This window comes from Delphinus delphis, chromosome 10 (genome assembly GCF_949987515.2).
Source record: "Delphinus delphis chromosome 10, mDelDel1.2, whole genome shotgun sequence".
In the NCBI taxonomy this organism is placed as follows: Eukaryota; Metazoa; Chordata; class Mammalia; order Artiodactyla; family Delphinidae; genus Delphinus; species Delphinus delphis.
Genome location: NC_082692.2, coordinates 35,014,886 through 35,028,055, shown reverse-complemented (window position 1 = coordinate 35,028,055; position 13,170 = coordinate 35,014,886). Strand labels below are relative to the sequence as shown.

The 13,170-nt window shown below is 49.0% G+C and overlaps 1 protein-coding gene across 5 annotated transcripts in view; it reads left to right on the top strand.

Moving 5' to 3' along the window:
* The window catches only part of DAAM2 (dishevelled associated activator of morphogenesis 2), a 113,728-nt gene that overhangs the window by 76,013 nt on the left and 24,545 nt on the right, over positions 1-13,170 (top strand). For all 5 annotated transcript variants that reach the window (XR_009520823.1, XM_060021864.1, XM_060021867.1 and 2 more), the window contains exons 5-11: positions 12-106; positions 2,776-3,109; positions 4,536-4,646; positions 5,837-5,940; positions 7,364-7,430; positions 8,696-8,813; positions 10,814-10,943. Coding sequence is in view for 4 of the 5 variants with exons in the window: in XM_060021864.1 (XP_059877847.1) it covers positions 12-106; positions 2,776-3,109; positions 4,536-4,646; positions 5,837-5,940; positions 7,364-7,430; positions 8,696-8,813; positions 10,814-10,943 (959 nt within the window). In the remaining variant the exon portion in view is untranslated. The remainder of the gene's footprint in view (positions 1-11; positions 107-2,775; positions 3,110-4,535; positions 4,647-5,836; positions 5,941-7,363; positions 7,431-8,695; positions 8,814-10,813; positions 10,944-13,170) is intronic.

Here is a 13,170-nt window from a genome sequence, read left to right as displayed (position 1 = left end):
TCCGACCTCAGATGCAGAGTCTGTACGCGTTTGATGAGGAGGAGACGGAGATGAGGAACCAAGTCGTGGAAGACCTGAAGACAGCCCTCCGGACACAGCCCATGAGGTGATGTCTCCTTCCCTCACTTCCTTCCACGTCCCCTCACCCAGCGGTCCCCTCAGCTTCCCGAAGCTTCACGCAGAGCTCTGCTCCCATCCCAGTACCCTTGGCCAACTCCACTCTCCAGCATCCCCTAGAGCTCACTTTACCTCCTTTCACATCCTGGCTCCTACGCCCCCTCTGTGAGGAGCTGGGATGCTGCCAGAGGATGGGCATGTTGGGGAGGGGAGATGAACATGGGAAGATGAGATCAACCTCAGATCCTGAAGAGAAACTGAAGGCAGGTGCTTGTTTTATTGGGAAAACAGAACAGGATGGGGGGGTGGGGTGGGGGTTGGGCATACGGACAGGTACACAAGAAAGAGCTGTGCACATGAGGGGCCCCGCGCCAGAGGGGTGAGTGTGGGTGAGAAGTACTCCAGCCACTAGGGGGCGATGTGGTGTCTCTGGATGAGATTTCTCCATCTAGAGTGGGAGCAGGCAAGGAAGGGGGGGATGGGTGTCTCAAGGGCTGAAAAGAGCCTCTCCCCACGTCCCAGGCCACATTGTGAAAGGGCCCAAGAGAGCCACAGGCTCCTCTTGTGTCTGGCAACTCATTCTGGCTTGTGGGAACCAACTCTCAAAATGTTCAGCAGTTTTGCAAGCTGATTGTTAAACATAGCTATGATGAAAATGTAAATTACATCAACTCATGATTAAATAAATGCTATCAAAAACAAAGGTAATTAAGTGCTTGAAACTTATCACTCCTTAATTACCTGATGATTTGACTCCATTTTACTGTTATGCATGCTCTTTACTGTTACCTGTGCTCAGGGAGTTTGCACCCACTGTGTGTGCCTGGTGGGAATATGTAAATGGTGCATCTCTTCCCAGCTCCACGTTCAATGACACACACTGATACTTTGAAATCAGCTATGCTGGCGGTATTTATACCATGGAAACTGGCAAACACCACAATCAGGCCTTTTCTTTCTCTAGAGCTCCAGTTGTTACCAGCACAATGATCTTCGTGTGTGTGTGTGTGTGTGTGTGTACGTGTGTACGCACGCATGCGTGCACATACGCACGCGTGCACATGTGTGGTCTAGGTTGACCCAGGAGCCTGGAAATAGCCTCAAGGAGAACGGGAGCCCCCTAATCCCTGCTTGTTGCTCAGGCGGGGTGGGGTGGGGGCCTGGTATGGGCAGGGGATGCAGGAAGGATGAGGAAGTCAGGAAGTAGAAGGGCTGAGGGGAGGTTGCCGGGTTCATCTCCCACTTCCATTTATTTTTTTTTCCCCATAATAAAATTCTGATTACAAAAGTCACACACAGTCATGGTGGAAATTTTGTGGAATACATAAAAGTATAAAATAGAAGATAAATAATACCTATTTTTAACAATTTAAGAGTACATTCTATTTTTCTAGGTGTATTTCTTTAATCATGTAGAAATACAAATGCTCTGGGGATCAAATGTACTAATTATATGTAGTGCTTTCCTCACCTTCATTTACGACATTTCCTCAGATCATTAATTATTCTACTGAATCAAGGGTTTTAAGCCTCTGTGTGTGTGTGTGTGTGTGTGTATGTGTGTGTGTATGTATGTGTGTGTGTATGTGTGTGTGTATGTGTGTGTGTATGTGTGTGTATGTATGTGTATGTGTGTGTGTTTGTGTGTGTGTATGTGTGTGTGTGTGTATGTGTGTGTGTGCCATGGATGACTTTGCCACCCACATGAAACCTTTTGAGTGCTTATCAGAGTGATGTTGTTAAATAGTAAAATAGATAGAAATAGATAAAGTTAAAAATGAACCAATTAAATTGAAATACAGTTACCAAATTTTAAACATTTGTGAGATAGCAATAAATGTACTTCTTTATGCCTTAAATAATAAGAACTGGCAACCACCATAATTTTGAAGCCCTGATGAGTGGAAATGATATTTTGAGATACCTGTAACAACTGTAATTAGAGATGAAAATAGCTGTGATTTCTTTGTGTGACAAAGTCACAGATTCTGCTAATGCCGCTATAGTTTATTGCCTACATTCATCACTGAAGGAAATGCTAAATTTCAGGTAGAGGTTTTACCGAAAATAAAAGTGTAATTTTCTTTTCCCATCCAAGTTCATGGACCCCTGAATGTTAGCCATAGACCCCTTAGGGGAACACAGATTCCAGGTTAAGAACCACTGAACTAAAGGGTTTTTAATGTTTTTTTGCTAACCTTCAAGATAGCTCAGATGTTTTCTTAGGGATCCCTTGAAGAGTGCCTTCCCCAGCCTTGATCCCTTGTTGCAGTGACTCTGATGCCTCCCATGTCTGCAAGTCCTCCTTGTTTTCTGACTGTAATTCTCTTAACTCCCATCGTCGTTGGTGATGAGTCTTCAGGTTTAACAGCCATGATAATTATCCTAATAATCTCTTTCACATATACACCTTCTTAGCTGTGTAACCCACAGTCAACGACGTGCAAATGCTTGGTATTTAACATGCAAATAAGATCTGAGTCTTGTGAGGTGATAGGATTTTAGCGCTTTAGATAAACTTTACAAGTGAACCAGGTGGCTACCATCGTCGGCGGGACACAGCGGTACCCAGGTAAGGGGGTAGCTGTTTGCAAAATGCATACAGAATAATATGCAACTGCAGGATACCTGTTTTGCTGATGGCTCTGGTCTGGGCAGGTTTGTGACCCGCTTCATCGAGCTGGAGGGCTTGACCTGTCTGCTGAACTTCCTCCGGAGCATGGACCACGCCACCTGTGAAAGCCGCATCCACACCTCCCTCATCGGCTGCATCAAAGCTCTGATGAACAACTCCCAGGGGCGGGCACACGTGCTGGCACAGCCCGAGGCCATCAGCACCATCGCACAGAGCCTGCGCACGGAGAACAGCAAGACCAAGGTGGCCGTGCTGGAGATCCTGGGCGCCGTGTGCCTGGTGCCCGGCGGCCACAAGAAGGTGCTGCAGGCCATGCTACACTACCAGGTGTACGCAGCCGAGCGGACGCGCTTCCAGGTGCGGGGCTGGTGGGGGGCTTATATCAAAAGAGCTGAGGAGCCTTAAGAGAGGGGCGGTTTGGCTGGGAAAATGGACTCCTCGCTAGACCGTGGGTTCCTTGAGACTGGAGTATGGGTCTGCTTCATTTCTGTGGCTCCGTGTCTCTGAACCCAGCACCTGGCTCATAAAGGGGCTCAGTCAAGAAATATTGAATCGGGGTTTCCCTGGTGGCGCAGTGGTTGAGAGTCCGCCTACCGATGCAGGGGACGCGGGTTCGTGCCCCGGTCTGGGAAGATCCCACATGCCGCGGAGCAGCTGAGCCCGTGAGCCATGGCCACTGAGCCTGCGCGTCTTGAGCCTGTGCTCTGCAACGGGAGAGGCCACAACAGTGAGAGGCCCGCATACCGCAAAAAAAAAAAAAAAAAGAAAGAAATATTGAATCGAATACCGTTGCTGGAGTGGAGATTTTAGGCCCGATGCCTGGGCCGGTGCCTACTGTAGGGACACTGGGACAAGTCCTGGGAACTCAGGCCATGCTATGCTCTTTTCTTCTCCCTGACCTGCTCCAGGTAAAGAGGTAGACAATAAGTATAGTGTCTTGGTACTAAGTCTCAATAGATGTGAACTGTTATCACAAACATGATGGTTTATCCACCACTATAGACTATATGTTTGTTCTGTCATCAACCATTTTAAAGCACCTACTCTGTTCAGAAAGTGACCCCTGACCCTTTGCAGAAGATGCAAAGGAGGTAAAAGGTAATGTCCATGCTATCAAGGAGCTGGGCAGGGAATACAGTTACTCTTGGTATCCTCGGGGGATTGGTCCCAGGACCCTCGTGGATACCAAAACCTGTGGCTACTTAAATGTCTTATATAAAATAGTGTAGTATTTGCATATAACCTATGCACATCCGTCTGTATACTTTAAATCATCTCTGGATTACTTATAGGACCTAATATAATGTAAATGCTCTATAAATAACTAAGTACCATATAAATGCTATGTAAACCGTTACTGGTGTTCAGCAAATGCAAATTTTGCTTTTTGGAACTTTCTGAAATTTAAAAAACATATATATTTTCAACCTGGCATTGGTTGAATCTGCACATGTGGGACCCACAGATACGGAGGGCTGAGGAGCTGTAAACAGCTGTAAAGTGCTAAAGCATCTTTCCAGCATCACCCAGCAAAATAAAGCAAGTCCCCAAGGCTGAGTGCACGGGAGACTAAGGTAGGACTGCGGCTGAGATGTAGAGAGGCAAAGGAGGCTTCCTGGAAAAGGTGAGCTTTAGGGAAGATCCAAGATGAGACTGGATAGATTGGGTAGAGAGAACACATGGGGCATTCTGGGCGATCGGAATGGCAGGAGCAAAGGCACAGAGGCTGGACTCACAGGATCCTGAGCCCTCCTCTCTTTTTCCGTCCTGCCTTTCCATCCAGACCCTGCTGAATGAGCTGGACCGAAGTCTAGGCCGGTACCGAGATGAAGTGAATCTGAAAACAGCCATCATGTCCTTTATCAACGCTGTCCTCAATGCGGGCGCTGGAGAGGTGAGGCATCTTCTCTGTGCCCTTGCTGGGCCCTGACTTTCCGGACCTGGGGAAGAGGGCGTGAGTGCTGCCTGGGGACGTGGCAAAGGGTCGGTGTGGCTGACACTACCATCCCTGTCCTCAGATTATCTGTATCACCTCTTGCCTCCTTCACTTGGGGCCAAGAAAGAACAGCTTGTCATAAACCTCCCTGTCACGAGCGGTTCCTGGGGAGCTTCCTGCCTGGGTCACCTCATGCATTATGTGTGTCATGGACAAACCCCAAGCTTGTCTGGCTGATGACTGTTTAGGATGGTGGGGGGTCATTGATGGGAGGAGGGCAAGTGTTGGCCCTTCTTTCTAGAGCTTTCTAAAGACCTGCTTCTGGACTGGTTTCTGGGGAGCTGATCGTGCTCTTCTAACACCTTCTGTTAGGAGGTGTGACTTCTGATTTTCCTTCTTTTGGGGTCAGAATGGGATTCCCAGACCTTAAAAATAGCAACCGTCGAAGAAGAACTTGAAGAGCAGGTGAACCCCCCAAATGCTAAGGCAATCAGGTGCCCCAGTCAAGGTCAGCTTGTTGAAGGTCAAAAGGGGCCATTTAATGATCTCTGCTTTTCCCTCTTTTCTGCCGGCATACTTTTTTTTGCATCCCGTCCCGATGACCTGAGTTAGGGGGGGTGGATTGGGGGAATTACCTGTCCCTAAGATGGTGATGTCACCTGAGTCAGTACTAGCTATTTATGCTGACATCTGTTCTGGTTAGTCGCTAACCATACCTCACCAAGCAGTTCTTATGAATATCATTCCTGTAGGTGAGTGATATCATGCCCATTTAACTGATGAGGAAACTAAGACTTGCAAAAGTCACAAAACCAGTAAGTGACAGAGCAGGGACTGGAACCAAGAAATGTGTGGTTCCAAAGGGTGTGCTCCGTATCACTCTTCAACACTAATCTTTGAGGCCAAAAACTTAGAGAAAACTGGTGAAGGACTTAAAGGAAGTGAGGCAGGAGAGCTAAAGGGAGTAAATAACAAGGTCAGAGGATGTCTCCTCCCACCCTTTCTTGCAACTCTGGGATTCGAAGCAGTTCTGATGAGTTTGCTGCAGGAGATGTGGTGGGACTGGAGTGGCAGTGAGGGGGCCCCTGGGGACTCCTGTGGAAATTGAGACCAGCCAGTGAGTCTGGTCCTCCCTTGGTGACCCCCAGGATAATCTGGAGTTCCGTCTACATCTACGGTACGAGTTCCTGATGCTGGGGATACAGCCTGTGATCGACAAACTCCGGCAGCACGAGAATGCCATCCTGGACAAGTAAGGCCCAAGTCACCCGTCCCCATGCAAACCTACAGTGACAGCGCCTCAGTGGGGGATGGTCAGGACTCCTGTAGAGGTTTCTGTTTCCCTGGAGACCACCTCCCGCACCCAGCATCGATTCAGAAGCAGCTCTGGGGGGCGGGAGGTGGACAGCTCCCCCACCTTCTTGTCTCACATCACCTATGCCCCTGCCTGTCCTCTTTGCTGACCTCCTGTCTGATCTCTGATGTTCTAGGCAGGTGGACCCAGTAGTCCTCCACTGTGGCAGTACTGCCCGCTGCGGGGAATTTGGAACCATGTAGGGGTGTTCTTTGGTTTTCAAACTGGCCGGTGGGGGGCACTACCGGCATTGGTTGTAGGGAGCCAGGAATGTTAAACGTCCCGCAGCGCCCGGCCGCTCAACCAAGAAATGCTCCCCGTCAAGGTGCAAAGCTCCTGTGCATCGCTAGTGAGCCTCTCTGCTTCCACCCCACTCGCACAGGCTATGTTATTACGTTAGGTCTTAAGGGAGAGAGAATGGGTCCTTTTGTGGTGGCGTGGAGGAGTGGATGGGGTAGAAGGTGAGAGATTGGCTTTGGGTGGGGACATGGGACAGTACTGTCTGCAGGGCAGGAATAGAGATGCCAGACGTAGAGAACGGACATGCGGGCACAGGGGAGGAAGGGGAGGGTGAGACAAATTGGGAGATTGGGATTGACATATATGCACTGTCATGTGTAAAATAGAGAGCTATTGGGGACCTGCTGTATAGCACAGGGAGATCAGCTCAGTGCTCTGCGGTGACCTAGATGGGTAGGACGGGGGGCGGGGAGGGAGGGAGGTCCAGGAGGGAGGGAGGTCCCGGAGGGAGGGAGGTCCAAGTGGGAGGGGGTATATATATATAGCTGATTCACTTTGTTGTACAGCAGAAACTAACACAACATTGTAAAGCAATTATACTCCAATAAAAAAGAAGAAAAAGAACACGGGGGAAGGTGGAGGTAGGGCAGTGGTCCTTGACTGCAGGTGCCAGGGGACATCTGGCAGCTCCTGGAGACATTTTGTGGTTGTCACAAAGTGGGGGATTCTGCTGGCGTCTGGTGGGTAGTGGTCAGGGATGCTGGTACACATCTTGGAACTCACACACCCACCTCCCAAAGCCAGGGATGACCCAGCCCCAAATGTCAGTAGTTCCGAACTTGTGAAAGCCCGATGGAAGGTGATAGGACCCTCGGTTGGCCTCCCCGAGGGATGGGCATGGGATTCTGTAAAGGAGGAGAGTGTTGACACACAGGCAGCTGGCTTCTTTCTGGCTTTGCCTTGGCCTCACCTGAATGAAGCCTTCAGATTGAGTCAGTGGGGGGCTTGGAAGGGCTGTAACCCTCACCCGGGGCTGGCCTGGCGGTGATGTCTACTCCCTGTATCCCCCTGTCCTGTCTAGGCATTTGGACTTCTTCGAGATGGTCCGGAACGAGGATGACCTGGAGCTAGCCAGGAGGTTTGACATGGTGAGGAGCCTGCAAGGATGGGGTGACTGCAGTGGGTCCCAGACGCCGTGCTGTGGTAGGTCCGGTGTTGGCTGGGTTCCCTGGTGGGTGCCTCCACGGCCAGGTCCCGCTTCTGGAGCCCTGGCAGTATGGTGGCTCTGCCAGGCCTCACCAGCAGACCCTAACCGGGGAGAGCATCTCCCACTGCAAGCCCCAAAGGAAAGACAGACAATTCTTACACATGGTTCCTCTCAAATGCCTCCCCTGGGATGACTTTCTCTGTGTCTTCCAGTAATTTCCTGAGATACCTTTCCCCATCACTAACCTGATCATGCTTAGCAAACAACATTTCCATTTTAGCCTTGGTAACCCTGAAAATCCACACGTCTGCTGCTTAAATATTGTTATAAAATCCCTACCCACATGGAGACCTCCTTTGGGGTGGTGCTTCAGTAGCCGAGCACCATCTCTTTATATTCTAAAAAAAAAGCCCTGAATTTAAAGAGAAGGAAACTGATGTTAGCAAAGGACAAGCAGCTTGCTGTTGTCACACAACGGCAGAGTCGGTCTGGAATTTGCACCCGTGAACCTATGCCATGTGCTCCTTGACTCATCCAGGCCCCTGCTTCCTTCCCTTAGTTTGAATCAGTTCTCAACCAGGGGAGATTTTACTTCCCTTGGGGACACCTGCAATGTTTAGAGACATTCTTAGCTGTCGCAACAGGTGTGAGGAAGATGCCCCTGACGTCTGGTAGATTAGGGCCAGGATGCTGCCGAACAGCCCACAATGAACGGGACAGCCTCCCACAACAAAGAACCATCCAGTCCAAGATGCTGGTGGCGCCGAGGTTGGGAAACCCTGGTTTATAGAATTAGCACAGCTCTCTCCTCCTTTTCTCTGCACGTCTCTCTCTTTTTTTTTTTTTTTTTTTTTTGCGGTACGCGGGCGTCTCACCGTTGTGGCCTCTCCCGTTGCGGAGCACAGGCTCCAGATGCGCAGGCTCAGCGGCCATGGCTCACGGGCCCAGCCGCTCCCCGGCATGTGGGATCTTCCCAGACCGGGGCACGAACCCGTGTCCCCTGCATCGGCAGGCGGACTCTCAACCACTGCGCCACCAGGGAAGCCCATGCCCGTCTCTTTTTTAAGCCTGGACCAGAGGCAGGAAAGGAATGCTGCTGCCGGACGGGGCTCAGTGGATGAAAGCAGGGTCTTCTCCCTCCCCATTCTCTCCCTCTGCTGCCTTCCCCTCCCCTCTCCCCATTCACTATGCCCTCCACACCCTCAGGTCCACATCGACACCAAGAGTGCTTCCCAGATGTTTGAGCTGATCCACAAGAAACTGAAGCACACAGAGGCCTACCCCTGCCTGCTGTCTGTCCTGCACCACTGCCTGCAGATGCCCTGTGAGTAGCTCCCTCAGCCGGCCTGAGCCCCTGGCCCGGGGCAGCTGGAGACAAGGTGTCAGAAGCTCTCAGGGTTGGGAAGTCTCCCCATGTCTCCCCCTGCACCCCAGTTCCCAGGAGCCCAGGCCATAGGACTCAGGCCCGTGCTCTTCCCTTCCTCCTGGGGGTCAGGACTTGCACTGTCCCCCAGCAGAGGAGCGGGGGACTCAGCCCTGAGCAATGCCATCATCCTGGTCCAACAAGTGGGAGCTTGATCCCTGAAGGATCCAACAGCTCTGACTGCCAGCTCGTGGCGGGGTCGTGATCGTTCTCCTCAGGGCGTTCCAAAAAGGAGTTTTGTGCTTGCGGGGAGCGGCACAGCTGTGGGAAGAGTGTGCCTTGCCTTTTTTTTTTTTTTTTTAAGATTGTATCGACTCCTCTATCTAGCCCTTGCTGGCTCCCATCCTACCACCCTTGTTCCTGACTCACTTTACAAATACCAAATGTCAGTATCTATAGAAGCAGATGCTAAGCTCTTACGATCCAGGTGTGCCCGGTGACTGAATAAATTATACATAATTACTAATAGCCACGCCAGCATGCAATTTGAAATGAGCTATAACTGCACCATTTGGTACTGAAGCTCTTCATAAAATAGAGTATTTGGAAACTGGCATGGCCCAACATAATGGTCAGTCTAGACAGACTCGCTTTAGTGGTGATGACGTTGGTGTTGGTAATCGAGGTGGTGGTGACAACTACAATTTATTGTCGCCATCTCTGGGCTGGGTGTGATGGGAGGTCTATTAAGATAGTGTCTCTATACATCAGAATGGCTTAAGGGGTGTGTGTTATTATCTCCAATTCACAGTGAGTGAACCTGAGGCTCAGTGAGTCTGTACATATGAAGGAATTTTGTTTCTTTGGGGTCAGGGCTTTAGATGAAACACATTCTACTTCTGTGAACACAGGCTTTACCCTGTGTTCCTGGTTGAAAGGTAAATGGAAAACGATGGCCACTTTGCAATGCATGTGTCAGTGGAGTGATGGAAAGGAGGACAGACACAGTGACCTGGACCAGGAAGCTGCCAGCTCTCCAAAACTCAGTCTAGAAAGTCTTCGTGGAAGACGTGGGAAATCTGACTTCTGCTCACATGACTTCCTGTGTTTAGTGCTCCAAGGGCATTGTGAACGGGTCCCTCTGTTCTGCCTCAAAATGGGGCTGTGCCGATGTGACCTTCCACTTTGTGGGCATTAGGGCTTGCCTTTGAGGCCAGAATCATGCTGCTTGACCTCCCCTTGGTGGTCAGTAGAAACAAAGTACTTGGATCAAGAACCAAGGAAGAGGGGCTTGTGGCCATCACGTGAAAAGAAAGTCCACGTCCAGCCAGACTACGATTAGAAGGGGATGCCCGTGGGGCCCTGTGCAGGTGCAACACACGATGCCTTTGCCTTTACAGTTCAGGGTCGCCTTCACCACGAAATCTGCCAGGATTCCACAGCCACTTCTTCAGCCCATTCTGCCCCCCTCTCAGTGTGCACCTGTAATGAGTCTCCATCCATCTTCCTCTGTAGGACAATAGCATTGATAATCCTAAAACCTTTTCTTTCAAAAAAATTTTCCCTGGAGACTTCATTATTCAGCGTGTAATGTCTGGAGCAGATTTGCTTTCTTAAATGTGCTTTTTGAAGATAATTGTAAAAAAGCAATTTGCATTCCCCAGGCATAGGATACTCAGGGTACCAACAGGGAAGAAGACGGCCAGAAAGCATTTCAGGGAATAGAGAAATATATCTAGACGGTTGACACATTCATAAAAGGTCAGTTGCAGATGAGCAAGAAATGATAGGATTTATGAGTCTTCATTATCAGTAGTTGCATTGCCTCCCCAGTCAGACGGGGAGCTTGTCAAGGGAGGGGAGGGACTCACCTCCCCAGCCTGGCCCCAGGGAGTGACGCTAGGGCAGGGCCCCAGGGGGTTCCGGGGCTCAGTAAAGATACGATGCCTGTCATCCCTCAGACAAGCGGAACTTCCAGCAGTGGCAGCTCCTGGACCGCATCCTCCAGCAGATCGTCCTCCAGGACGAGAGGGGCATGGATCCTGACCTGGCTCCCTTGGAGAACTTCAACGTCAAGAACATCGTCAACATGTGAGCAGTGGCCGTCCCTCACCTGTCTTCCTCTTCCTTCCCCATCCCTCTCCTACTTGGGGTCTCACCAGCGAAACCTCAGCTCCCTCTCTCCAGCCCAGACACCTCCAATAGGCCTTGAGCAAAATCAACAGAACTCCCCGAGATAATGGAAATGTTCCACACACACACTGTCCAAATGCGGCTGCTGAGCCCTTGACGTGTGGCTAGTGTGACTGAGGAACTGAGGGTTACATTTCATTTAATTTTCATTAAATTCAAGTACTCACGTGACATGGCTGGCGACCACCGTATTGGATAGCACAGGTTTAAAGGGGGTGTACGCAACTCGCCGTGATCCACTGCATTCAGTGGATTGAGGGGGAATTACACGTATCAACACGGAGGAGAAGTCAGCAAACTATGGCTACAGGCTAACCCCCGCCCTCCAGCTTGTTTTGTATGGTCCACGAGCCAAGAATAGTTTTACATTTTAAAAGAGTTGTTAAAAACAAACACAAGAATATATGACAGAGACTGTACAGAGTATATAAAACCGAAAATAGTTACTCTGGCTCTTTAGAGAAGGTCTGCCAACCACTGAAAATAGAGCATGACAATTTAATCATGAGGCTGTTGGAAAACGAGGTCAGAGCCTAAGGTCTCTGGCTTATCATCTTTGACTGACCCTGGGTGTAGAGAAACACCGAGAAATGAGTTTAAAGTCGTGTCAGCTAATTATCAGGCCTCATGTTAGCACACTGACTTTTAATTTTAAACGTTTACTTTCAGTATAAGCCTAAGTCAGTTGCCCTTAAGGGGATGAATTGGCTCTCAAGGATTCATTGTGCTGCATCGCAAAGCCAAGGAGAAAATGATTTCTGAACTATTCATGCTCCTGTTTTCATCTGCACAAATAGCTGGGTGTTGGTGTCGTCAAAATCCTAACTGGTATCTTGGACAAGTACAACTAGGAAAGTAATCAAAAGGCAGCTTTATTTATTTTTTGACGTTTTTTAAATTTAATTTTTATTTTATATTGGAGTATAGTTGATTTACAATGGTGTGTTAGTTTCAGGTGTACAGCAAAGTGATTCAGTTATACATATATCCATTCTTTTTCAGATTCATATTTCCCATATAGATTATTACGGAATATTGAGTAGAGTTCCCTGTGCTATACAGTAGGTCCTTGCCGATTATCTATTTTATAGATAGTAGTGTGTACATTAATCCCAAACTCCTAACTTATCTCGCCCCCCCCCCCACCTTTCCCTTTTGGTAACCATAAGTTTGTTTTTGAAGTCTTCGAGTCTGTTTCTGTTTTGTAAGTAAGTCCATTTGTATCATTTTTTTTAGATTCCACACATAAGTGAAATCATAAGATATTCGTCTTTGTCTGACTTCGCTTAGTATGATAATCTCTAGGTCCATGCATGTCGCTGCAAATGCCATCATCTCATTCTTTTCTATGGCAGAGTAATATTCCATTGTATATGTGCCACATCTTCTTTATCCATTCCTCTGTCGATGGACATTTAGGTTGCTTCCATGTCTCGGCTATTGTAAATAGTGAAGGCAGCTTTATTTTTATCTTCTACTAATTCTTTACATTACTTAGTGGGGAAGCTGTTCCTCTTGCCAGAGGATGACGACTCCTCAGGTGCAATGAAGTTTTTGCTGCTTCTTGGACAATGGGAGTCCTAAGCTCACTTTCAGCTGCCAACATAGCCTCAAATCTGCAAGTAGAAGGGCTAGTCTCAGACGTGAATCAATATTCTAGATTGGATTTAGCCTTGAGTCTCTCTCCGTGGACTGGGGCTGGAAGCTGCAGTGGGAAGAGAGTGTGAGAGTGTGTGTGTGTGTGTGAGTGAGTGAGTGTGATGGTTGGCTTCTTTCTCTGTGTTCTCTTTCTCTTCTAGCCCCTTCTACCCCACCCCCCTTTCCTCTAGCTAACCATTTTCTGACCCCCACCAGAGGCAGCATGGGGGCAGGAAGGAGAAAGGGAAAAGGCCCTACTTGATCAGGTAACTTAGTAAACAGGCTTCCTGCTCTCTGGGCTTGGCACATGGATAAAGATACGACATGTATTCCTGGGGTCTTCAGAAGTTCCTTGCTGGGTGCCTCTCGCTACAAAACCCTGGTCACTGGAGACGCATGTTTTTCTTTTTTTTCCTCCAGGCCTGCTTGGCACCATCCCTTCCATCAGGTCCTGATTCACTGGCAATACAGTACACGTAGACGTACA